Below are 27,665 nucleotides of genomic sequence, written 5' to 3'. Positions count from 1 at the left end.
GTAGCCGTTGTAGTCCAGTCTCCATAAGAGCCCCGGAGTGATCTAGCCGCCAGGCTGGTCTGTCCAGAGAGTTGTTTTGAAAGATGTTAAAGTCTCCTCCTTTTACTATGTCCTTGTTTAGCTCGGCCATGATGATGCCCACTGCATTGAGTTGGAACTATTCCTGATGATCACTGGAGGGAATAGCGTAGCTAGATGGATGTGCCGACATGGACATAAATTCATATCGAAAGGGGTCTTCCTGGTATGATGGCCTGGGTTTGTATGACCCAATCCTGGGAAGTATTTGTTATCAGGATCGCCACTACTGCTTTCTTATACCCTCCCAACGAGAAGAATTGCCGGTCAAACCAGCGGACCATATCCTTTTCCAGTCCCTTTTTAGGAGGTGGGTCTCCTGAAGGAGGGCTATATTGCAGTTGATTGCCTTCAGGTGGGAAAGGACAGTGAGGCGCTTTGCTAGGGAGTTAAGACCTCTAATGTTAAAGCTTAGAACCATGACCATTTAATTTGGAGGGGGGGGGAGGAGCACCTAGGGTGGATGGTACCCGGCGCGGCTGTGTGTGTTGTATGAGATGACTGCATGTTTGCTCTGGTTCGAGTGGAGCTGCTGGAGTCAAAGCCGTGCAGAGGACACAGATGTCGTAGTGAGTTGGGGGAAGCTGAACTAGAAGGAAAACTTCTCCCTCCATACAAGTCTTGTGTGAGTCAATAACGTAGGTCATGTCGTTTGCAACAGGAGGACTTCGTTGGTGCCTCTAACCCTGTCTCTTATGGTGATTACTTGTGTTCCTGGTGTGACTTACTTGGTTGTTTGGCAGGTTGGTTGCGGTGTTTGGTCCACTGCACCTTGGGCGCCTCGGATGGAGCTGTCTTGTGGCAGTAGGCAAAGGGACTAGGCCTTGGATCTGGGGAGTCCTGGCTCTGAATGTGGTGGAGAAGCACTGTATATGCCCGATAGCTTTCATCCTCGGTTGGTTTGAGGGCTCCCTTCTGTGTAGGCAATCAGTTTCGTCTGCTGGATGTTTTATGTTTCGGTGTGTCCTTTTTCCAGATTTTTTTGGTCAGCCTCTCCTTGTGCGGTGCTGAGACTTGGGATAGAGCTAGCCTCTTCCATGGTGCGTATGGAGTATATTTCTTTGTCTCAGACAAAAATCAGGTGGAGTGGATGACCCCATTTGTTCTGAAACCAGTGATCGCTTAAGAACATTGTGGCTGTCTTGAGGGCGGGACACCTCTAGAGTTTGATGACAGACATCTCTTTAAAGAGCCAAAGTTTATTGCCCTCAAAGGAGGCTGATTCCTGGTCGAGCACTGCAATCATTATGGCTTCTTTCAGGCTATAGTTATGGATGCAATTGAGTGTCTTTAGGCTGAATGGACGCGTTTGTGTGTGCAATCAAATATGATATATTTTCTGGTCAGTTCCTCTAGTATGTGATTGAAGAGGTGGGTGACAGAGTTCTGGGGGTCTCCCAAGTCTGCTTGGAGGGGGAGGGGCCCCCTCAATATATATGTTCGATCAGCAGGATCTGTGCTCTAGGTTCTCCAGTTGGATTTGTAGCTACTTGTTCTGCTGCCTCAACTCCAGCAATTCACATTTATGTGACTGCAGTTCTTCCTTCCAGATATCCCTGCCTGTTTCTAGGGTTGCCACTCACTGGCCCAGGCCCATCAAATCTTGCTTTATTTCTCTATGGTTGTTAGCTGTGGTGACCAAATTCTCAAAACAAAAAAAGGGACATGTCATAAACATAGAAGTAGGACTACAGTTTGCAGCAACCTTCAACATAAAAGTAGTCCTATTTGACATAAAAGTAGGACTATTTGACAACTGTCATAGACATAGAAAAAGGACTGCAATGACAGCCTCAGCCACAGACAAAGAATTACAGACGACAAATCAGAGGTCTTTTATTGGCTGTAAACTTAGTTCCATTTCTACATATATTATTTATATCGTCTGTAGTCATCAAAATCAAGTACTGCTGTTTATAGAATACTCCCAATAAGGCACTCCCCCTACATTCAGCACAGTTGACTGAAATATTAATATTTTTTGCTTCAATAAAAAAAGTTTACATTTCATCACATTTGCAATACATTATTGATTGAAGAATTATATACACAGGGTAAAAATCCATAATATACGACCAAAATGAAAGACAGCTAAAATACTGTTTGATGTGAAAGGCCAATTGTTGCATTGCACAGTACTTATCTAAGGAATGGCTTTGCTGCAGCACCATTTAGTTTGGCAGTAATCGATTGTGGAACTCACTGCAGCTTTGTTCAAAGTCGACCCTTGTGATCAACAACTCTTTTAGAGTTTCCAGTTCCATTCGGTTTCTTTCATGAGTCAACATGTTAATCATAATGGGAAAAAAAATCCACTGGAGAATTAGTTCCTGGCAGACATAATGAAAACTGTACCATTAGGCCAATGTTCTTAAATGTAATATTGTAATTTTAGACATGGGTGAAAATTTCTACCCTATGTTCCTCTGCAATCTTCTTCTGATCATTCCATTTGGCAAGTCTATCGGCTGTGTATTTTTTTTACACAGGTGATTTTGTCAAAAAGCTCAATTTCATCCATCGCAAATGTGCTTGATACAGATTTTACAAACAGTAGAGACATTTCAACATTATCCCAAACAGGAACAGTATCAAGAAGGATCCTGGAGAAAAGTGTTCAAGTCAGAAAAATGTCCCCCACTCTTCCAAGTAATCAATACTGCTCTTGTAGAAAGCACACACAGTTATAGATTTGTGCTTCTGGAGTGAAATCTTTTTCCTTTAGGTATTTAAAAAGCTCTTTCCCCCTAAGACCCATGAAGCAGGCATCTCTCCTTTCCTTCATTTCTTCTCAGTTGTGTGATTTGTCTTGCAATATTTATGGCATTTGCATGCTGCTTTTCAATCTCCTTTATTGTGTCGCTAAAGAGAGACAGTTGGTTGCGCAAAAACCAGAGCCAGATTTCAGCAAAAAGGTTTTAAAAAAACATAACAATTGCTATTGGGGGATTTGCTTGGGACACAAAATAGGAATGTAAGGCTAGAAACAGTTTTACGACCCTGTAAGCTGCAGGAAGTAGGGATAGACAGTATGTAAGAGTCGCTGATAATCTAAAGCAACAAACTCACAAAACTCTTTCAGTTGTACAGTTCGACAATGTAGATGTGAAAATAGTTGTACAATTTTAACACAAAAGATTCTATGTCCATTGGCAGCCCATCAGCAGCGGTTTGCACTGCATTATGTACAATGTGCGCTGCACACCATATCCCAAGTACTTTATTATCAGGAACAGGTTCCTTAAGCTTGCAGAACTCTACCCTTTCCCCCAAAGTTTGTATTTGATTTATCTACACAAAACCCATCTACTTTTTCAAGCAAATTACACTTCTCAAGGGCTTGGTACAGTTGTTCAAAGAGTATTGCAGATGTTTTACCAGGAACAGAGGTGAACTCTAAAATCTTCACTTTAACACCCTCAAAGTACTTGAAATACCTACTGACAATTGGCATTAATGTAATGTATTTCCTACTGGAAGCATCAATAGAAACAGATATACAAGCAATGTTATTCAAGTCAGAATTTAGGTCAGTCAACAATCTTTATTCCACCATTAGAATTTAGGTCACCCATTGTAAGCGGAGCCAGTACTTTCGTAATCAAGGCTTCTGTCTTGGTGCAAGCACAGCTAAACTTTTCATCATACAGTTTCTGAATCAATGCTGATGTACAGTCCATTGACCGAAAACAGTGCTTATGCTTAGCAACATGATATGCTAATGTACCTTCAGCAGCAGCCCTACTGAGTTCAGCATGCCCAGGGGCTGTCTTTCCCAAAACAAGTGTTAATACTGCAGTAGCTGCTTGAAGACTCGGCCCGCAAGTTGTGTTTTGTTTGTCTGCTATGCTATGCTTTCTATTATAGAATTTGGAGAAAAAAAGTAAAGTAACTATGACACATACTGCTTAAAAATGTATCCACGTTTCATGTAAAAAACAATGTAGGTGATTGCAAGTTCACGCAGACTAGCAGCAGAATTGTGCATTATTTCTTGAGTGTATAGCAGTACTACAGAGACATCAGGGCTGCCCAAAGCTCCTACTAAAGTTATAGAAACACATTCTTCTTTTCAAATTATCCATAATGAAGCTTCAGGAACCAAATAGTATCTATGAGTTCGAAATATTTTAGAAGTGAGCACTAATCAACATTGTGAAAAAGTTCTAGCAGCAATGTCTTTAACTTTGAGATTAAAAATCATATAAAGAAAGTCCCAGAATTAATGTTTACCATTCTGCCAGTTGTGTGGTCATCCTTGCCAATTGGAGATTCTGGTATCAAATACCACAGTGCAGTAAAGTGTTGCCAACCTAGGAGCTGAATTTATGTTTTGAACAAGCATTATTGAATGTTACAATGGTTCAATTTGTTAATTAGTTATAGTATTGGTGATGAATTTAATGGTTTAAAGTGACGCAGTCTAATCAGACAATTGAATTCCATCTAATATACTGGTGTTACAAGACAAAAATATTGAGATAAAAGCACAAAGGAATGGACATGGTGAAATGTTCTTTTATTTATTGTTGGCCGAGGAACGCCATGTTGCTTCAGCTTTTGGGTGTTTTGAGTAACTGAATTTTGAAAAAGCTTAACGTAATTCAAAATTGTTTAGCATCATGAAGGCTTGAAATTGCTGAAGTTGGGTGTAAGGTTTTCCGGAACAGGAGGCCCCAAAATATGTCTTGCCCAGAGCTCCAAACGTCCATAAGATGGCGCAGGGACATGTAAACAGACATGCCACACAATGGCGCTCAGAACACATGGACATATATAGTTTTGTAACTACATTTGTATAGTGCTTCATACACTGATGTAAGAAGTTGAAGATGTTACACAAATTGGACCGAAAATGTGGGCATGGCACAAACATTGGACCTCTAAAACATGATCACGGCACACATACAGCACTTTGAGAACATGGTCATGGCACATTATAGCATAATGGTTGTTACTGGTGCTGTGAAAACATTCATGTTACTGTACTTTAATTGTATTTACATAGAGCTTTGTGTGAAAAATGAGCAGTGAATCATTTTGACTCATCATAAAGTAGCATAGAGGAGTAAAAGTCCTGCTGCTTAGCACAATGAGTATCGTGCAGTTCCCATATTTGGATTTTATGTATAGCGTAGTGGGCTACTGCTGTTATCATAGAAATGACTTTATTGTTTGCAGTTCAAAAGTTACAATCCTAATGTATCACAGTGAGCTATGAATGAGCATCGGAGTGTTGCATGCAAACTGCAAGGCACAGGTTTAGAACCTTATTGTCTTTTCCCCTCAACCTTTCATTATGCTAAGGTTGCTAACAATGGCTTATTTGAGTAATAATACATTTGTATTAGTATAGACAACCCTAAACACTGTCTTATGTTTTAAACCTTGAGTTTGCGGGGCAAACTAATGCGCTCCACCATGTTACTCCACAAAAGGAATGCAAACCCAGCACAAAGAGTTGTCTTGAGTTTTACTTTCCAACGTAAATCCTGATTTGCATTGAAAAGTAGCCATAAAGTAAAACAACTTTAAATGCTACTTTGCATCAAGGGGGCATACGTGCGGGTTCCCATGCAACCAGTAATGGCTTTTGATGGCAATCTCTAGAGGGAAAAGTATTCTACTTTGTCAAAGCGTTGTATTTTGTACTGGAAGAGGTATCCTTCCAGTACAAAACCTATACTTGACATGCACACACACCTGCACTACAGGGCAAAGGTGTGTGCACTGGTGCAAGGCTGCCTAGTGTGTGCCACCACTAGGGATAGAGCAGAAGAGGCAGATCTCGGGGGATATGGTGCTGTGGTACTCTCACCATTTCATGCAACCCAGCAACTTTGGATCTTGCACTAAGGGAAAACTCAGCAATCTGCCCCTTGGTTTCTTCAGGCCAGACACTCTAAACATATAATGGCCAGCAGTATGGGTGACGTGTGACTCCTATACCTTGTAGCCCATATCTTATGTAATGTGTCCAATGCACTGATTTACATGCTTGTATAATAATAGTCTCTATATAATATGGAGGGGCACTGGAGTTATGAGGAAGGGGAGCTCAAAAATATGCTTTAGGGTTGACTAAATGATGCAACAAGAAAAGGCAAATCAGGTAGCACATGTTTGTAATATATTACTTCAATATTTTCTTAAACTGTACACACGATAATACTGTGTGGGAAAGATTCACCTCTGTCCTACCAGTTTACAACCAAAACCAAAACTAAGCAATTGAAAGATGACCCGTTTACTTCTGCAAAGCACCAATTTATCTCTAGGAAAGATGGCACCCCTTAGGACATTCTGAATTGTACTGTTTACATTTTTAGGGCTGACTACAGACAGGTTTGACTCAATTACACTCTACACAAAATACACACATACATACATGTGTAGGTTACACAAGGGAGTTTGAGTCATCTTCGTGTAACAATTTTGTTCCCCCGGATGAGCCCCCAATTGGCTGGATTTGCTGCCTGCCTGTCAACTTTTTGAAATTATCCCATCGCATACCATGGATGTTGACTTTTTTCCTAGCTTTACCTTGAAGCAGTGAGGTTGCAAAATCGCTGATATGCTTGAAACTACCTTATTTTATCAGCTTTCGAATTCAACCTAGTGTACAGGTTGTGTACATACATTCTCATCTATCACTCCAAGTATCTCCTACTTCACCGTGTCACTCTAGTCCCCTTCTATGGCTTTGATGCTCAGTAGGTCCATAAAACTCAACCGGTTCAGACAAGAGTCTCGGAAGTTCAATATCACCCCAGGAAGCCGCTCTCTCTTCTCAGAGGACCCATCGCAGCGCCGGTGCCAGCTAGGTGATGGTTGTAATGCAGGGGACCCATATTTTCATGTCATCCATGCAGCGGTGCATGGTGGTGACTGCTCAATGGCAGTGTTTCTACTGTAGCGCATGCACAAAGCTGGCCGGGGACAATACTGGGAATGAGTGTTTTCAATGTATCACACGGGAAGCAATACGATGCTCTATCAATGTATAAGGCTGAGCTTGCTGTGTCCCTGGGCCGGATGTACAGAGAGGTCTATGTGTACCTGGAGAGCATCCTTTCAAGACACCTGCCAGCCAGGGGGCAGGTTGGACTGTAAGCAGACACTGGGCCAGACTTGAGCTTATTTGGACTCCCCTCCCAAGGATCTCTTTAGTGCTTCCCACTCCCTCTAACATATGTGACAAGGGTGAGCTGACAGGCTGCAATTCCATTCACCGGGGGTCATTCAAATCCAGCCCCCTGTCACAGGTACCTCCTGCTTCTCAGTCACGTGCACCTCCGACTTGTGCCCAAGAAAGTAAAAACAAATAGCCATTGTTTTTTGAGGGAGGGGTGGAAACAACACAGGGCAAATAACAAAAAAAATGTCACATAGCCATTTAAAATATGTTGCAAGTCTTGTGGTGGCTTGCAGGCTGCTGAAGGATCCTGGCTGGAGCAGCTCTGATGTGGAGGCCGGGACCTGACTCGCTGGTGCTATTAGGGTTGGGGAAGAGTCATGCAGCTTGGTTCCAATCCAAGCCCCTTTCACTTTTGGCTGCTGCTTGATTCTGCTGCAGTCCACACGCTCAGGGTCACACTGGTGGCTGGCTGGCTGGATCTTGCTGCAGGAAGTGACCTCTGACTCCTGTGGGCAGAGGAGGGATGTGCTGCTCACTGGCGGTTCTGATGAGCTGCTGTCCCGATGGCTGGAACGACAACGTTGTTAAGGAGAAGTTAAATCCAGAGAGAGAATGTCTCTCTTTAAGGGTTCCCCTTCCCGCTGCAATGTTCATATAATTGACGTCACGCTGTGATTTCTCCAGCAGTGAGAAGTGAGCATGCGCACCTCTGTTTTACACCATTGTGCATGCTCAGCCCAGACACTACCCAAAACCGGAGACTTGTTATGCTCAACCCAGACACTCCTCAAAAAAGGGACATTTCTTTAATTTCAAGAAATGTGTCGAGACACTTCTCCAAAAACCGGCATTGTCTGGGGAAATTTGGGACGTCTCGTTACCCTGCTTTAGTCTCACTGCTACATCTCGCCTGTCCTGTATTTTTTGTGCAGACTTGTAAATATATATACACACATTTGTGAGTGAGTGCGCTACGCTTCTAAACTTGTAAATGTGCGCGCGCGCGCACACAAACACACACACACCCTATGTTTGCATAACCTCAGCAATGGCATGACCGCCACTCTGTGCTCCCTTGCCCTCTCCTGCCCACTCTGTCTCTCTGCTGGGCACCGTATTCCTCCTGTGATGCCTGGCACCAGTGCTTAATTTGTGCTTGTTGTTTCTGGTGCGTAGCCGGTGCTTATTTTTACGGCCGGCGCTTATTCTGCCTCAAGCATTTACTGCGAGCAAAAGACTCATATTGGAAAGACGGAGGAAGAGAAAAACGAAAAAGCGTCACAAAGGGAGAAAGCTGCAAAAGTGAGCTGAAGGGGCAGGGGTGGCTTTAAATGGATTAAAAGGGGCCTGAGATGGCTTCAGGATTACGCTGCCTCAATATTCCGTGGTCGCACATTTAATTGCAGCAGCTGTGTGTTTAAAAGGAGAGCTCTGGGCACCAGCACGTTTTTATTGACAAATTAAGCACTGCCTGGCACAGACATAAATTATTTCAGACTTCAGAGGCATCTGAAAGCAAAGCATACCTACAAATTTTGCTTGCAGGATGACCTGACATTTGTCCCAAAACCGGGACATGTATGTAAAATTAACAAAAGTGTCAGGACATGTGGACTGTCTGGGGAATCTGGGACGTTTGGTCTCCCTATCTGTAGCGACCTCTTTCCTAAGTGCATCGATATCCACTCTGAGACTATTAAATAGAGCATCCTGAAGGCCGAGGAATTCATGATGCCTACATCCTTAGTGGGATCTGTCTTTTTGGAGATCAATCAATGAGGAATTTGTAAAGCACACTACTCACCCGTGAGAGTCTCAAGGCGCTGAGGAGGGAAGGGGGGAGAAATGGGAGGGTGGTGAGGGTGGGGGGGAGGTGCTGCTACTGCTCAAACAGCCAGGTCTTGAGAAGTTTCCTGAAGGTAAGGAGGTCTTTAGTCTGGCGCAGGTGGGTGGGAAGAGTGTTCCACGTTTTGGCGGTGAGGTGTGAGAATGATCTACCGCCGGTTGTAGTTCTGCGGACGCTTGGGATGGTTACGAGGGCAAGGTCGGCGGAGCGGAGATGCTGGGTCGGGGTGCAGAAGCAGAGTCGTCTGTTGACGTATTCTGGTCCGGTGTTGTGCAGTGCTTTGTGAGCATGGGTGAGGAGTTTGAAGGTGATTCTCTTGTTGACTGGGAGCCAGTGCAGGTTTTTCAGGTGGTCTGTGATGTGTCAGTGGTGGGGGATGTTCAGGAGGAGGCGTGCGGAGGCGTTCTGCATGCGTTGCAGCCTCTTCTGGAGTTTTCCGTGGTTACTGCGTAGAGGACATTGCCGTAGTCCAGCTTGCTGCTTACAAGGGTTTGGGTGACTTGTTCTGGTTTTGGTGGGTATCCACTTGTAGATCTTTTGGAGCATGCGGAGGGTGTTGAAGCAGGAGGAGGAGATGGCGTTGACTTGCTGGGTCATGGATAGTGAGGGGTCCAAGATGAAACCTAGGTTGCGTGTGTGGTAGGTGGGACTCGGAGTAGTTCCGAGAGTGGCAAGCCACCAGAAGTCATCCCATGCGGAGGGGGTGGAGCCGAAGATGAGGACTTCTGTCTTGGCTTTAGTAAGTAGATCTTTCAGGGTAGAGTTCTTCTTTGCATGATGAACAGCCATGGGACCAGTGGATAGGCTCTCCACCCAGCCGTATCAGGGTTTGCCACAGTTTACTCCACTTGCAGTTTTTTTCTGGGAGGTGTGTGACATTTGTAGAGTGTGCTCTCTGGCAGTGGTGTCCCACGAGGTCACACTACCTGCCCCACAAAGTGATTAATATGAGGGATCATCCATGCAGCCCCAAGAATCTCTTGTTATAGGGCCCCCAAGGTGGCCACGAGGTGAGGGAGAGCCGGTCCAGTCAACAGCACAGACCGCAGAGGTGATCCAATGTTTTGTGGGTCAAAGCAATTGTGATGGGTGTGTCCGGTCTAATGAGCACTGAGCAGGTGTGGTCCCCCTCTTCTCACTGCCACATTGTATTTATTTGCTGTGCTGGTGCAGCGTGGGTCAAGATCCTCAGGATCTCCAGGGGTTGGGGTCCAGAAGCCGACCCTGCTGGCAAGAGCAGGCTGGTTGGCACTGAAGGCCTACCCACACACTATCACATTCTGTTCCCTTAGGGGACTGCCCCCGGGGCCCTCTGGTGGGTGTGCATCGGCTGCACTGAGGGCCCTCGCCAGCACCGCCAGGCCGAGTGTTGGTGTGTGGGTGGGTGAGGGCTTCCAGTCCATTCTTTCTGCACCAAGCTCGTAGTGGTGGTACGTCCTGCTGTCGTTGGCACCACCGGGCGGTTACGGAGGGGCCTTGAGTCCGGTACTAGGATCTTTGTGGGCCAGGCGGTGTTCAGAGGTTCGCTGCCACCTTGGGGGTCCTGTGTGGGTGGGTGCTGGCTATGTAAGGCAGAGGAGCAGTGCTGGAACGCTGTTAGCTGGCTGCCATCATGGCCACATGTCCCTCTAATCTGGATGCCAAAACTGTAGCGAATACTTTACATTCTACATTCAGTAGTGATACTGGTCTATAATTGTCTGTATCCAGAGGGTCTTTATTATCTTTATAAATCACCAGCGTTGCAGCTTCAGAGAAATTGGGTCAGTAGTCCCAGAATCTTCACAATGAGCAGAAAGCATTTCTGGGTGGTTTATTAGATGTGGAAGGAAAGATTTATAGAAGCTGGAAGAAAATCAGTCAGGTCCAGGCACTTTTCCTTTTTTAAGGGAGTTAATGGCCTTAGTCATTTCTGAGATATTAAATGGTTTATTAAGTTTTGTTTGAGCCTCTTCGTTCAATTTAGGAAGGTAAATGTTATTTATGTACTTCTGACAATTATTATTCTTTACAGTAATCATGGAAAATGCAGGCCATTTATTTTATGTCTCTTGCAATTTCAACAATTTTTTTTCTTATTGTAGCAAGATAGGAATTAGTGTTTTTTGATGTAAGATAGTTGGCTAGTATTTATGCTGTCTCATTAAATTAACAATTTTTTCCTTTAGATTAGTCACCCATATGTGACCTCTTTCACTGGTCATTTCATATTTTAAAGTATTTAATCTGTTTAATATTTCATTTGATTTCCCATTAATTAACAAATATTTGTGACATTTAATCTCAAATTCAAATTCATTTAATCTTTTACTAGTACGTACATTTTTGCTTGACCAAATACTATTTTCCCTCATAGTGCCATCCATCGCTTCTCAGGTTGTTTTAGGCAAGAGAAGTGGGGAATTGTTTTCCCGAAAGTGCTTGAGAACTGCTTGTGCGATTTCGTTTTTAGTACTTTGATAATTTACAATCCCCTCGTTCAATCTCCATAGGTTCTCTTTTTGGTTGGCCCAGTGATGTTGACATCTGAAGAGACAGTATTGGCTTTATGTTAGGGTTGGAAAAATTAGAAGTCAGTGTGATTTACCAGTAAGTAATTGATTCCTGAATATAAGCTGTGTAGGGGAGAGTAAAAGGTGAACTCACTATTAGTTCAATTGTGTAGTCTCCAAATGTCTGCACATTTATTGAGCAGAAAGAGATTCATTAGTTGTTTATGGGCTTTGCCACAATAGTATCTTCTAGAGATTATCCTGTTGAGGATACTGCCCATTGGTAGATTAAAATCACCACCTAGTATGACGCTGTTGTTGAGCAGGAGTTCTTTAATATTTTTATTTAGGTCTAACCAAAGGTTATGGCCATCAGGTGCAGGGGCCTATATATTTACGATATAGAGTTCTATGCTATCCTTAACAGCCCTCGTAAACAGCCATCAGTCTTCAACATTATGTGTGGTGCTAAGTATTTTAAATCCTGCTTTCTTAGAGACAAAGGTAATTACCCCATTCTTCTTTCTGTTGTCTGGGGAGCTTGTGAGTACCACTGTCATAGTATACTGGGTGCAATCATTTCTTCTATTTTGATTTCTTGTCAAAGAAGAATGTCCTGTTACAGCTTGTGGTAATATTCAATTATTTCTTTCTCTTAGCTAGATGGCTCATCCCCTTGGTATTCAATGATAAGATTTTGGAAGAGTTATTGGTCATCAAGGAATATAAAAGATGGTGAGTGAAGACGGTCATCCATAGTGTGTCATCTTGCGTAATATTATGTTAGATTGTGGATATCTGCATGGGTGCACAAGATAGAATGCATGTGGTATTCTGGTGTAGACATGTACAGCAATGATGTAAGAGTATGGAGAGAAAAGGAGCAGTGTTCCTTGACCAAAAGAAGGAACAAAGAAAGAAACAAAAGTAGATTAACATTTGTAAACCTCACCCTACCACCCAACCTTGAAAGGTATTGCAAAGATGTGGGAGCCTTGGGACCTCTGAAGGTGGTGCTCCCATCTGTAATGAGGAGGATTACATTTGTGAACTGCATTATTTTCGATAAATAAGCACTGTATACGAACCAAAGTATATTAACATGCATAAAGGTTGTCTACAGAAGAATACCCTAAACATTGGTTCTAATCTAGGCTACTTAGTTTGCACCTTGAGCTGTTTCGGGCTAGTTTCAATGTGCACGGTAGCAAGAGAACATATCAGACCTCTGCTGGAGCCAAGTGAGCGACGTATTACAGTATAGTAGGTGTATACTTATATTGTCAACAAGAAAAACAATGAGGTGTATTATTAATGATACAGAACATATATTCAAAAAGATAGTGTGATTAAATTTGTTAGAGTATGATGCCCAGTAGTTAGCGCATAAGATTTGAATATTATTCTAAAAGATCTATAACAAATTTGAACAGAGCTTATTATATGTAATGTTAAAGAGAATTAGATCCAACACAGAATCAATATATTGACTGTTCTCATCTTAAAAATGAGGCAGTAACCACAGGCACCAAGGGCCAGATGTAGCAAACGGTTTTTCCCATTCTGTGTCAATGGGAAAATGTGTTCGTACATATGGGCCCAAGTCTTTCCAGAGATTACCTAGAACTCTCTGTTTGCTGTTGGATAGAGATGTAAGTTGCAGATCTGCAGGATCATCGAAGAAGATAGTCCCACCCTTATGAAATGGTGTCAGTTTATCCGGACCAGCAAACAAAATATTCAATAGTTTTAGGTCATTTCTGAGAGCAAGAAAGTGTTTGGATCGAGAAGCAGTAACTTTTGCATAGTCGTGAGAGATGCCTATCTTTACACTGTTCCAAATAATATATTTGACTCTCCTCGTATTTTCAAGAATGTTTTCTGAATGTTGGTATCTTTGGAGTCTTAATCAGAGAACACTATAGACTATCATCGCTGGAGCTCCTAGATGTTAACTGCAGTTTGGAAAGCTTTTTTTCTTTAAATCACCAGCCTGCACTTGTCACTGGAGCATTTTCCACATTCTGTGCAGTGGTAGGGTTTATCCCCAGTATGCGTTTTCTGATATGTGAGCTGTTTGCTTGTCTGAGTGAAGCTTTTCTCACATGGAATAATAGGATTTACCACACTAAATCGGCATTTAGTGAGTGTGGTTCCTCTGATGATAGTGCAGATCTGTGCTTTGAGTGAAGCTTTTCCCACAGTCTGTACACTGATATGGTTTCTCACCAGTATGGACTCTCTGGTGTCTCAATAAAGTGCATGACTTAATGAATCTTTTCCCACAGTCTGTACACTGAAAAGGTTTTTCACCGGTATGAATTTTCTGATGTCCCAACAGTGTGCTCTTTACAGTGAAGTCTTTTCCACATTCTGTACACACAAAGGGTTTTTCACCACTGTGGATTCTCTGATGCTCCACCAGGATGCGCTTTGTACTGAAGCTTTTCCCACAGTCTGTACAATGATAAGGTTTCTCACCAGTCTGGATTCTCTGATGTATGATCATTGTGCTTCTCTGAGTGGCGGGTTTCTCTGCAGTGTGTATTCTTTGGTGACGTGACAGATGCGTCTTATGAGTGAAGCTTTTTCCACATTCTGTACACTGAAAGGATTTATCACCAGTATGGATTACCTGGTGTCTCAACAACTGGCTTGCTTCAGAGTAGCTTTTCCCACATTCTGTACATGGAAAGGGTTTCTCACCAGTATGGATCATCTGGTGTCTCAACAAAGCGTATGCTCTAGTGAAGCTTTTCTCACATTCTGTGCACTGAAAAGGTTTTTCACCACTATGGATTCTCAGATGCTCAACCAGGATGCGTTTTGTACTTAAGCTTTTCCCACATTCTGTACATGGAAAGGGTTTCTCACCAGTATGGATCCTCTGGTGTCTCAACAAACTGTGTGCGCTCGTGAAGCTTTTCCCGCAGTCTGTACACTGAAAGGGATTCTCACCAGCATGGCCTCTCAGATGGCTGTAAAGATGACTTTTCGAAATGAAGCTTTTCCCACATTCTGTACACTGATGGGGTTTCTCACCAGTATGGAGTACCTGGTGTCTCAATAAACTGTATGTGTTACTGAAGCTTTGTCCACAGTCTGTACACTGATGGGGTTTCTCACCAGTATGGACTCTCTGGTGTATCAACAAATAGCGTCTCCCCATGAATCTTTTGCCACATTCTGTACAATGATAGGGCTTCTCACAGGTGTGGATTCTTTGATGTCTCAACAGCTTTTTTGGCTCAGTGAAGTTTTCCCCACATTCCGTGCACTGGTTTGACCCATCCTCAGGTTTGATTGTTTCATGCCTGTCCAGCGAAGATCCCTCAGTGCAGCTTTTCCCACATTCCACATCCTGGTAGAGTTTCTCCCCTGAAAGCATTCTCTGATAATTCCCCCCACTTTGTTCTACCCAGTAAGTTTTTCTCACACTGTTCTAGTTTCACTTTAGGATAATCCGATACTGCACTAATTTTACATTAGAATTAAAATGAGGTCACACTCAGTACACAATTACAGGTTTGTCTCATTTTAGATCACCGGAGCGAGAACAGATGTGAGCTCTGAGTGAAGCTTTTCTCAGAATCTGTACACTAATATGGTTTCTATACAGAACATGTGAAGCAAGTATAGAAAAACTTGACAAAACTTTTTCCTCTCCTTATAATGATACAGGTTATGACCGGGTTGGATGTTTAAAGTGTCCATAAAGAGGAGCTCTGTATGATGCTTTTTCTCAAACTAGGTCAGTCTTTCTCTCCGGAATGAATCATACAATATAATACAGGGCCAGCCTTCGAGTGGAGATTTATTCAGATTCTACACACTGATACAATTTTTCTTCTGGTGATGCTGCGCAGGATGGTTTCGGTGTTTGAGTGCTGCAGATCTCTTCATCCGGCCCTTTGATTCTGCGAATGAGAAACAAATGTCTGTAACTGTGCGAATGAAATCAGGTAGCTGCTTTCAGTAAAATGGCTATAACAGAATTTGGATGAGGAAAAGTGATTCTAAAGCAGAGATGCACAGAAGGAGGAAGGCATCATTAGCTGCACTAGAGATATTACGGTCCGAGTTACAGAGAACATAAATGTATAGCATCCTCCTTGCAACGGGTGAACTATTTAGTCAGGTGGTCACCCCCACCAATCATAAATCCTGAACACAACACCTCAGTTTCAAAATCAGGCTTCTTTAAGTTTGGTGCCCTTTAACTATGACACCTATTGATTGGCAGCCAACTCCAGCACCAGTAATCCCTCAGGCCTGAGCATTATAAGGACCACTTGAGCTAGTGAAAGATCCCTCCATTGGCTCAGACCCCCCTCAAATACCACATCCATGGAAGAGCAATTATAAGGCACAAGGATCTTGCTGACTTTGGGAAGTAAGTACCCTCTGTAAAGAAATTAATATTGAGCAGATTAGCAGTGCGCCAAATCTATCGAAAGAGCTATTTCATGTCACTTCAGGCCTACGATATCATAAAGCAAGGCAGATCTCAACTATGCCACCAAAAGCTGTGGGAGAGCATTTAATTTGTAGGAAAATCTTTCCCCACTTGTACTTGTGGATGGTTATGCAACCGAATCCTCACCTACAAACACACTGTTACATTTTAATCCAGTGGGAGAAGTGCAGATCAGGGCAGCATTTTTTAAGGTATTTGTCCTTTTGGTCCCCCCAATGATCTCTTCCTGGAATCCACATTGCATGGTAATCTACTACAGGGATGCCCACTGGGGAAAAAAATGTTCATTACGGACAGACGATCTGAATACTTACTATCATGTTTCATGACTGCCTTAAATTCTGGAAGAACTGTTTCATGCCCTTTTCTTGTATAACTTTTCTTGGACAAACTGGGTGACCCTGGTTCCCAGGGGGGGACTATGTGAGACTTCTAAATGCAAGGAGCGGGCCCCCATATACAGGTCCTGAAAGGTAGAGAGGTTTGTCCTCCTACGGAGTGCGTAATGTATGGAGTAAGACCTGCGTCAGGAAAAAAACTTTGCTAAATGTGTTAGACTGCTTTAACACACTTCATAAAACTCCTTATTTGAGTTATGTTGAGTGAGCAGGGTGGCTCCTCAGGAGAGGACTTTTCCTTGAGAGACAACAGATCTATTTTTTTTTTTACTTTGTGAGCAACTGCACCCATCATCAAGGTGACACTTTCTGTGCTTCTAGGAACAGCTTATATCTACTACATTCACACTGGGCATCAACCTGACCTAGCACTTGATAGGCCCAGATCCAGTCACTCGACTAGTAAAGGCTGATGCAAATTCTTCATACCGAGTAGTCACCTCATCATCTCAAGCATTCACCTTCCACCCTCAACACTCACCTGTACCCACTATTATTCACCTCACGCCTCACCCTTTGTACGAACCGCTCTTCCCTCTACATTTGGCTGCCTGGATCAGAATGTTGTTGTCAATTCTCATGGACACCAGAGGATACTGGCATCACTGCCCTGTGGGGGCTTTGTCCTTCAGAGGCAGCTGCCTTCCTGTTGGAGCTATGTTGAAAAGAAATGGGCTCTGCAGAGGTTCTGCACACTGCTTGGATAGGGGCGGCTGAGGGATATATCTGAATACCTCAGGAGGTTGTGATCACTTTAACCATAGTGTACGGTCAGCTTCTATGTGAACTAAGGCTGCTGTAACTGTGAAGCAGCATGGGGTGTGATTAAAACCTAGTCTTGCTGGCACAAGGGACTGCGAGGAAGGCTTTCAACTCCCTAAAATTTGACCAAAATCCTAAATTGGCCAGAATAAAATGGAAAGACTTTGCACCCTTAAAAATCCATGTCATTAGCTAGGAAGTGTTTGTAATTAAAAATCCCTGTCATTAGCTAGGAAGTGTTTGTAATTAAAAATCCCTGTCATTAGCTAGGAAGTGTTTGTAATTATGAACACCGGACTCTCTTTCTCTTTGTCCCTGTTTATCTACCTGTCCATTTGTGTATCTCTGTCTCTGTATACATTTATCTGCCCTTCTCAGTCTCTCTTCGATTTTTTCCCTTTGTTTGTTTTTGTCCCTATGATTCTTTGCCCATCTCAGTCTCTTCCATGACAATGATCTCTAGGCCTGGGTCCATTGTTGAAAAACTAGTATATAGAATCAGAGATGTGTAATCTGGAGCCAAGTGACAAGAAGAGACAACAGACCGAAGCAATCACAGTTTGCCATAGTTTGTTGTTACTTTTCAGTTAGGTAAAATTAAGAAGCCGATTAATGTCTGTTTTAATTTGCTCTGAAGAGGATTTATTTCACTTGTAAGGAAATCAGGGATGAAATTTAGAATCGCGTGCTACTCCTGCTAATAGCTTGTGAGGGCTATAACAGGTGTTCGACTCCACGGTCTCTGCAAACGGTGCAGCCTGTCCTTTTATAAAAATAATAAACGGTTCATCACACTGCTCCATTCAGAGTGTAGGCTTACTCCATCACTGCCTCCCTCATCCACAGCGCCTCCCTCAGCTTATCAAAGGGATCATCACCCCCATCAGAGCAGTGCAATAGAAGAGAGGCAGCCCCAGAAAAACCTGTGTTATATTTGGGTAAGGACATTAATCAATTAAATGTATGAGTTATCATGCTTGGTCCCTGAATTAAAACAAGCATTGGCATAGCCAATAGGTCTTTCTTTTTGGACCTTATAAGTGTTTAGACATGCAGCATATAAAGCCCATCAATTACGTCATCTAACAGAGTGGTTAACAATTAATTTGCCATGGTGAGCCACACAACATGCATCACAAATGGAAGAAACAGTCTTTGACAAAAAAATCAAACGAATAGGTAGAATGTACAATTTATAGGTTGAGAAACAGTTTAAGGGTGATATGTGGCAAAGTAACTATACGAATGTGGACTGACCAAAAATGGATGCAAGAAACTTATGAAAAGAAGTATAAACGGTGGCCCCGTCCATTCACTGGTGTAACTGGAACCCCCATACTTGCGACTTCTTCGGTCCAGGGAGCCGCTAAGCTGCTCTCTGCTATGCCTATCTCTACTGCAGCTACGACAGTTTTAAGATTTTTTGAACTGGATATGAACTCATACAGTCCTATCGTTTAACCATTAAAAAAATATGTTCACGAAAATTCTGTCATTTGTATACATTTTCAGGTATCTGGGCAAAAAAGCACCCTGGATTCATTAGGTGAGATGAAAGCTAGGAAGTGACCCTGGTTGTTATTCAAGTCAAGGTGCATTTTTACCATCCTAAAACATTGGCAAACCTTTATCCTAGAAATTATTTACATCCCAAATTTCTACACAATTTTGAGTTTTGAAGAAACCTTTCACCCTCCTCTGTGACAAATTGTCAGTGTGGACCAAGTAGTCTTGAAAGAGCAGTCGGTGGGAGGGCGCAGCCCAGGAAGTCGCTGTGGAGACCCGCACAGGTTTGTGTTAAATGTGGGATGTAAAAGGTTTTGGAGTTTTAGTAGTGAGCTTCTGACACAAGTTTCACACATGCCCGTCACCCTCCAGTGCTCACAGGCTTCTGGGGCAGATTGTCTGCTGGGGAAGGCTCCTTCCATTTAAGCTGGGAGGAGGGACTACCACCAGGGACAGGAACCAAGGCACCCTTCCTGCCAGGAGCTTGGGCACCCTGGATGAGAGCAGGGATGTCCTTGGGCGCTTGCCTTGTGTGTGGACAGGGAGCTCGGTGGGGAATGTTCACGGCTCTCACGTTCAGAAATAGGCGAATACTCGGGCCTCCTTGCTCGGTATTTGGGGGTGCACTGGTCCCATGGGGAGCAGGGTGGCCACTGATTTGCATAAGACAGACACTAGCCAATTGTCTACCACTACTGAAGAAGGCACCCACTAAGGGTAAACTTTAACGTTTACGGCAATCAAAAACACAATTTTTCGAGCAATAAAAAAATCAATTAACAGAGCAGTCTTCCGTGTCATTCAAACTGGCGATGCATCCCACGCATTAGTTATGTAGTTAGTTATGTAGAGCCTGTTGTGAGACTTGAAGTGGGGGCAGGGCTGATAAAAGAAAGACCAGGGGTCGCCATGCTTAAAAATAAAGCGCTTCGACCATGAAGCAGGTGCCACCTGATTAAGGGGAACATTTGGAAGTATTACATACAAAAACAAGCCTTTTTAACACAGGATAGTAAGAGCTATAGCAATGCAATTTATTATAAATGTAAACTCGGAGGGTGCTCAGGAAAACAAAAGGGTCGGGGCACGGTGGGAGTGTGACTTAGTGAGGGAAACAGAGATAAAACACAAAAAAACGGTAATTGGCTTGGAGAGAGAATGTGGCATAACATTTAAAGCTACTGACTTTGGAACTGGGATCTGGGGTTCGAGTCTTCGCGTCAGCTCTCCATGTGCATTAAAAAATAGAACAGTTAAGTTTCAATCCAAGGAGCAGTTAATAGAAAAAGTATATAAACATGAAGCATGGCGCCGAGCTGCATGGGCTCCAAAAGCGTGTCACAGCTACATTCTGGTTAGCAAATGGTGTTAGCTGAGCGAGTTAGGAGGGCATGAGCCAAATGCTCCACAATAAACCACTGCGGATACAGAACAGGAAACTAACAAAACAATCTGAGCCAAAAGAAGAAAGTAGTGCACCAACATATATGTGCAATCGTGCAATAACCCATGTAAGAGGGTCAGTCTTAGGGCATGAACAAAACAGCCACAAGGCAGGACAAAAGTAAAGCATTTTCCAAAGACATTTTCAAAGGCAGACCAAGGAACGAATGAAAGTGAAGGGCACGTGATGGCCGTGGTTTTGAAAGCCCAGATAAGTAGGTTACAGACAATGTCTTCTGTCGCTGTTTGCTGCAGATCAAACTGCACAGCACATTTACTAACTCCCTGGGCTGGTCACCAGAGCAGACGTGTATGCATCCAAGGCAAGGCCCGAGACCATACGCCCTGCCATCTGTTACCAAGTCATGTGTTTGTGACCTCACACGTGGGTTGTATTTATTGCTTCAATTTCAATGGGGCAGGAGTGACTGTTTTTAGCAGTTTTATTCAGGCAGAATCCAGACCTGTAAACTCCTTTGGTGAAGGAAAGCCCACGCACTTTGCCTTTGATGCCACATCACACAATCTACCATGGTTACGTACATATTGAAAACACTAGAATACAGTGCACTCCTGATATACAAGAGACGTGTTAAACCAAGTATAATAAGATTGTGTGCTGCTCTGGAACAGAACCTGCCTGTATTCGTCAAAAATTTAGAGAATCTAGAAAACCACTGGTTAACTACTGCTAAAGAACGCACAACAATGAGCCCATAGGCACTACTTAAATCCAGATGTTCCAATTATTGATGCATATACAACAACGAATGAACCAAACTGTAAGGGGTGCTTTTAAGCACGATTCAACTGTGCACCCCGTTTCCACCACTGCACAACATAACTGCCACGCACAGCTGCCCTGTGCATGTGCATTCGTCTGTTTATTCACCAGTGAAACAAATAATATATTTTTATATTTTTTCTTTAGGGTTTTCTATAGTCACACCTATCATTATGGAGTGCTGAACAGTGTTGTCTTGTTTTCATTACAGACTGGCATGAACATAATGTGTATCTGCAGAGTGCAACGTTCACCCCCAACACGTCTCTTGGCGCTATTGACAAACAAAAGGTGTTTACTGTTACACAACTCAATTTTACAATACAGATTATGAACTGAATTGTTTCTGTGCTCGGAAAACATGCAATGATGTTACCTGAATCACTTCTACCCACTCGAACGCCCTTCAGAAAGGTGAAAGGTGGAGCTGTTCCTCCAGAGACCTGGTCCTACGACCCTCCGATTACACACAGGTTTCTGCAGCTGATGCGTTACCCTACTGAGTAATTTTACAGAGTTCATCTCACTGACGGAGTTACCACTCTACGACCCAACTACTGAAGGATGAAGAGCTGACGTGGAGCAGTTGAAACTTTTGTTATGAGTGTTACATAGTGCTGTGAGGCCAGTTACTCAGCTTTTTAGGTCAAGCGTGCAAGTGCTTTCCGACCTGTTGTTATCTATCTGTGGGCTTTTAACCACAGCCATCACTTTCACTCGTTCCTGTGCTTGCCTTTCCCAAATCCTGTGATGCCATTGATAAATGCTTTAGGTTTGTCCCGCCTTGTGGCGGTTTTGTTACCGCCTAGCAGACTAACCCTGTTACATGGATAATTGCACTCTTGCTGATATACTTCAGCGTGGGCACATTTTTTATTCTTTTGTCCCTCCCCTTCATGCTCCATGGCAGCCATGGCCCTCACAGCGCCAACAGCACAAACTCCATTGGCGGTATTGAATTGCTGGCCACATTGTTCACACTGTTACCTAATCAGCGTCACTTCTTTTGGCTCTCCCCTTCACGCTCCATAGCTTTCCCAAAGTTTCCCGAGTGCGCTCGGATGGAGCGTAACTACTTGTAATGAAATAATATAATTAACTATGCGATTTCAAATGCTGAGCCAAGACTTATAATCACTTGATAACCCTGACGAATATGGGAAATAAAGGGGCAGTAATTCATCTTTAAAGGAAGTCCTGAGGAAGTCAAAGGGCACTCCCAAGACGAAACACGTGTAGACTTGGCTTATGGACGGCTTAATTGACTTGGCTTATGGACGGCTTAATTGATTAAGTATTTAACCATGGATTCAATTGCATATTGTTAAAGAAATTTTGAAGATCTCTGGATACAAATTGGAACATTACTTAGGAGTGTGACGAACTTGGATTTTGTGTTAAAAAGTATTCAAATGCAAATTAATTTGGATCTATTGGACAGAATATATTATATGTTCTATAAACACCCATGTGTAGACGTTTACTTTGAAAGTCAATGTAGCTTATGAGTAACTGCACTAGACAATTTTGATTTGACATTAATAACACAGGCTGATTTGATTTGCACTTTCTGCTTAGATCATCTCTGGGTCCCCACACTAGGTTAGTGGGGACCCCAAAATAATAAACCCTCCCAACATTCAGTCCCTTTTTAAGCTCTCTTATGGCTGCAACTTTCGTTCTACACTGGGAGTAGTGTGCTTTCTATGGGGCTTCGTATTGCAGTAGGCCTGCTAACCATGAAAATATGTAATGCACTACGCACTCTCAAGGCTAAATATATGGCTGCACTGCATTGCTTTCTGCCATTCTGCCCTCTAGGGGATAACTATATGGTTTCTTACAAATGGGGTGTCCTCTAAGGGCTGTTCTGGGCATTAGTCAACATACTACAATATTTGCTATACTTGGTCATCCCATAATGCTTTTCAGGGTATTCTTTTACAGAACATTTTTGCTCATAACTCAGCCTGTAGTGGTCCTACGATGATGGGACCATCTTCAAAACATTCACCACAACCTGCTCGTTCTGTCTAGATCGTCTATCTAGATCATCTCTGGGTCCCCACACTACATTAGTGGGGACCACAAAATAATAACCCTTCCCACCATTAAGTGTCTTTTTAAGCTCTGTCATGGCTGAAACTTTTGTTTTATAGCTGAGAGAAGTTTGTGTTCTAGGGGTCTTAGTATTGCAGTAGGCCGGCTAGGCCACAAAATGTGAAGACACTATACCCCCTGTGGGCTACCTATAAGGCTGCAATGCATTACTTTCTTCCATTCTGTTTTCATGTGGTTATGCTCTCTATGGGCTGACTGTTAGAAATGGGGTCTGTGGTTGGCACTCAGGTCACCCCCTGTCCTTGCAAGGACCCTCACTCTAGTCAGGGTAAAGGATAATCACCCTTAGTTAACCCTGCTCTCCCCCTTGGTAGCCTGGCACAAGCAGGCAGGCTTAACTTCAGAGTCTATATGTAAAGTATTTGTACCAACACACACAGTAACTCAGTGAAAACACTACAAAATGACACAACACAGATTTAGAAAAATAGGAAGTATTTATCTAAAAAAGACAAGACCAAAACGACAAAAATCCAACTTACACAAGTCAAGTTATTAATTTTAAAAGCAAAAGAGTCTTAAATCCTTGAGAAAACAGTAAAAACACTGTTAGCGTTGAAGAGTACCTGGGTAGCGTCAAAATAACACGCACGGTGAGTGTGCGTCAGAAAAGGCTAGCGATGTGTTGATTTCTCACCCACAAGCGAGACCGCGCGTCGTTCTCCTCCTCTGGTCAGGTTGGTGTGCATCGTTTTTCCTCTCCGCAGGAAAGCGAAGCATCGATCAGGGCAAGCACTTGGGTCCGGGCAGGCTTTGCATTGTTTTTCCGTGCCCAGCAAGGTTTGCGTCGAAAATCATGCCACACGGTATCAGCAAAACCGCAATATGTGGGTTGCAACATTATCAGCCTCCGTCAGCGGGTGTTGCGCGTCGTTTCTCCAGCTACGTGCGTCAATCTTCCAGGTGCAATGGCGGTGGAGCATCGAATTCTGCAGCAAAGCCGGCGGTGCACCGTTTTTTAGCCACGTCTCGGAAGGTGCGTCGATATTTTCCCTGCACAGCGGTCTGTGCATGGATTTTCAGTCTTGGTCTGCCAGCTTCACCTTCCAAGGCCTCAGGAATTGGATAGGGCACCACTTGTCAGGGCAGGAGTCTTAGCAGAGAGTTCAGGTGCTGGCAGGAGAAGTCTTTGATGTCCCTGAGACTTCAACAACAGGAGGCAAGCTCAGGACAAGCCCGTGGAGATTTCTTTACAAGCAGGAATGCAAAACAAAGTCCAGTTTTTGTCCCCATTCACCAGGCAGAAGCAGCAACTGCAGGATACCTCCACAAAGCGCAGTCACAGGCAGGGCAGCACTTCTCCTCAGCTCTTCAGCTCTTCTCCAGGCAGAGGTTCCTCGATGTCCAGAAGTGATCTAAGGTCCGTGGTTTTGGGTGCCCTTCTTATACCCATTTTGGCCTTAGAAGCAGGCTTACTTCAAAGGAAAGTCTCTCTTGTTTGTGAAATCCTGCCTTGCCCAGGCCAGGCCCCAGATATATACCAGGGGGTTGGAGACTGCATTGTGTGAGGGCAGTCACAGCCCTTTCAGGTGTAAGTGACCACTCCTCCCCTCTCTCCTAGCAGAGATGGCTCATCAGGATATGCAGTCTACACCCCAGCTCCCTTTGTGTCAGAGAGAGGTGCAAACAGCCCAACTGTCAAACTAACCCAGGCAGGGATTCCACAAACAGGCAGAGTCACAGAATGGTTAAAGCAAGAAAATGCTCACTTTCTAAAAGTGGCATTTTCAAACACACAATCTCAAAACCAGATCAGAGACCCCAAACTCCACATGTCTATCTGCTACCAAAGGGAATCTACGCTTTAATAATTTTTAAAGGCAGCCCCTATGTTAACCTGTGAGAGGGATAGGCCTTGCAACAGTGAAAAACGAATTTGGTTGTATGTTACTGTTAGGACATATAAAACACATTAGTTTATGTCCTACCTTAAACATACACTGCACCCTGCCCATGGGGCTACCTAGGGCCTACCTTAGGGGTGTCTTGCATGTAGGAAAAGGGAAGGTTTAGGCCTGTTAAGTGGGTACACCTGCCAAGTCGAATTGGCAGTTTAAAACAGCACACACAGACACTGCAGTGGCAGATCTGAGACACCACTAGTAGCATTTGATCCAGAAAGCAACCATTTGTGATTTGGTGTAAATCCATTTTTTTCAGCCTGGGGAAAAGTAATGCCCTGATTGGCGTTCCCCGACCTGACACAAATATTAACATATGTAAAAAAACAAAAAAAAAACAACAAAAAAAACATAAAACCATACAAACCACTGAAAAAAACAAGGGTTACAGGGACGTTATAGTTAGGTTGGCATTTTACCTATACAAAACCATAGAAATTCAGCAGTTATAGTTAAACTTATAATTATACTTATCTGAAGAAACTATATCTCATTGCCCGAAGTTACTTTATGGCATGAGCTATAGTTTCTGAAGATAAGTATAACTATAAGTAAAACTATAACTGCTGAATTTCTGTGGTTTTGTGTGGGGTAAAATGTCAACCTAACTATAACGTCCCTGTAACCTTTGATTTTTGCCGTGAATATACATATACATACACACATATACCTGGCATCAAAACATTTTTTACCAGCAGGTCTAGTGACTTGTAATGCCCATTCGATTTCATTGTAATAAACTTACCCCGTGCATAATTTGAATTTTAAACGTCATGAGTCCAGTTGCGTATTTCTTAAACTGTAGGCTATAACACCAGGGAATGGCAAGTGTGAATGTGAGACTAGGTTTTTATCTTTGTTGATGCAATCCTTCACTGAGGAAGTCAATGTACAGAGCTCGGAAGCTCACACAGTTTGCTGAATTTAAACCGGTTACCGTGCATTTATTATACTTTGCTAATGATTGGTGAGCCTAATGTCTCAGAGGTTTAAGCTAACTAGAACTCACTGACCTAACCATCAGCCTTGATGTCTAGGAGTTTGCCTAAATTCACAAATATAGGAGAAAAATACTTTTTCTCCCCTGGGATATGTGCAGATGACAAAATAAATGTATATCATGCCTCCAACGTATCTTCTAAGAAGGTTTACTGCCAAATTTAGAGCAAAGCCTTGAGGTGTGCTCAGAGTGTGTATATGAGACCTGTGTCTGGTCAGGTACATCTCAGGATGCAGTCCTAATCCATCTATACCCTGCACAACTCTTATAGAACATTGTCACAGCTTGTGCACCTTGCAGAGTTCATGGGCTTTGGATCATGCACTGAACCAAGTATGCCTGTTCCAGTTCATACCTTGGCATTTTATGCCACACAAAGCTCAAACGCAACGCGGTTCATGTCCTGCACAACCTCAAATCTGGCACCACTGATATTCTCTACAGAATAGCTCATTTCTTGCACAATCCATAGTGTGCACAGTTCCCTCGTGCACAAATTGTCATGCTTCCGAGCAAACACCTGACCCAACTCATACTTCCTAGATCTGTGATACTTGACCTGTGGTCTGTTGTCCCCTGGGGGAATCTCTGAAGCCTACTCAGTGGGTCCGCGGCTGCTTAGGAAATGATATAATATTAACAGATTAATAAAGCGTATATAAATAAAGACATAAAATGTATAATTGAACATTTTAAAACGTTCTATAAATGTGGAGGCATTTGAAATTGGAGGCAACATTTTTTGATATTGTCCTCAGATTCATATCTGGGAGCACTGCAGGTCCATCAAACAGAATGTGACATCGACAATGAGTGGCCTCAATTGAAATTAGAAATCCTCCAACATTCCTATAAAAATACAGTTTTGATTTTTTTGATATATTTGTCTAATTAAATACAATTTTATTTGATGAATGCTTTTTCTGTATTTGTTTTGTATTTTTTTGCAGTTCAAATCATCAAAAATGACTAGGCCGGGGGCCCAGGGTTTCTAGTAGTGACTCAGTGGGTGTCCTTGAATTCCAATAAACATTCAGTGGGGGCCCCCGGGTTCCAGTATTGATTAAGCAGGCGTCCACAAAATTAAAAAGGTTAAGAACCACTGTCCTAGCTCATCCCTGTTGTTCAGGTCATGCCCTTGTCAGTTTGTCAGCTGCGGCTCCTTTACAGAAGCGTCCCTATGTTTGGTCCTTCCACCCCTCAAGCTTAATGTAAATAAAATTATAGTTTAAATTAATTTTTTTCCGATCTTGTGTGCTGTGAATTCTTGTTTATTAGCCACGAGCTGCCATAGCCGGGTTGCTTAGTGATGAGTTGGTGGCTTTAAAATACAAAACAGGCTTACCTCGACACATTCGCATTTCAAAGTGTGCATGTCAGGTTGGCCGACTGCCTTTCTGCGACCAGCTTGACATGCGCACTAGAGGCCTATCACCGTCTGTGCATAGTGAGGAGAGGGGGGCGTCAGCCGCAGCTCCCTGCACTCAGAATGAGCGCTGGGTTCACTTACATGATCCAATCCTGGTGTTGCTTTCAGCATGAGAGCAACGTCTGGATTGGCCAGGACTTGTGGTACTAATCATTTTTGCATGCTAGGTTGTTCTGTTTTACAGTGGGTTACAGCAGTTACTTATCACAATCGGCAGTGGTTTGGACACCTGGGCAATATACCATGTACTATTTTTTCCAGCCAGGTACGTATTTTCCATAAAGTCATAT

The 27,665-nt window shown here is 43.2% G+C and overlaps 1 protein-coding gene and 1 long non-coding RNA gene across 4 annotated transcripts in view; one reads left to right on the top strand and one right to left on the bottom strand.

The window, feature by feature from the left end:
- Positions 1-27,665, top strand: part of LOC138283018 (uncharacterized) — a 137,278-nt gene that overhangs the window by 19,225 nt on the left and 90,388 nt on the right. Inside the window, exon 2 of the long non-coding RNA XR_011201035.1 lies at positions 12,214-12,289. This is a non-coding gene — a long non-coding RNA (uncharacterized lncRNA). The remainder of the gene's footprint in view (positions 1-12,213; positions 12,290-27,665) is intronic.
- LOC138283011 (zinc finger protein 135-like) overlaps positions 1,916-27,665 on the bottom strand; it is an 85,765-nt gene continuing 60,015 nt past the window's right edge. For all 3 annotated transcript variants that reach the window (XM_069221128.1, XM_069221129.1, XM_069221130.1), the window contains exon 2: positions 1,916-15,471. In XM_069221128.1, coding sequence (XP_069077229.1) covers positions 13,695-14,942 — 1,248 coding nt within the window. In that variant the 5' untranslated portion in view covers positions 14,943-15,471 and the 3' untranslated portion in view covers positions 1,916-13,694. The remainder of the gene's footprint in view (positions 15,472-27,665) is intronic.

Source organism: Pleurodeles waltl, chromosome 2_2 (assembly GCF_031143425.1).
Source record: "Pleurodeles waltl isolate 20211129_DDA chromosome 2_2, aPleWal1.hap1.20221129, whole genome shotgun sequence".
NCBI lineage: Eukaryota > Metazoa > Chordata > Amphibia > Caudata > Salamandridae > Pleurodeles > Pleurodeles waltl.
This window is presented reverse-complemented; position numbering and strand designations above follow the sequence as displayed.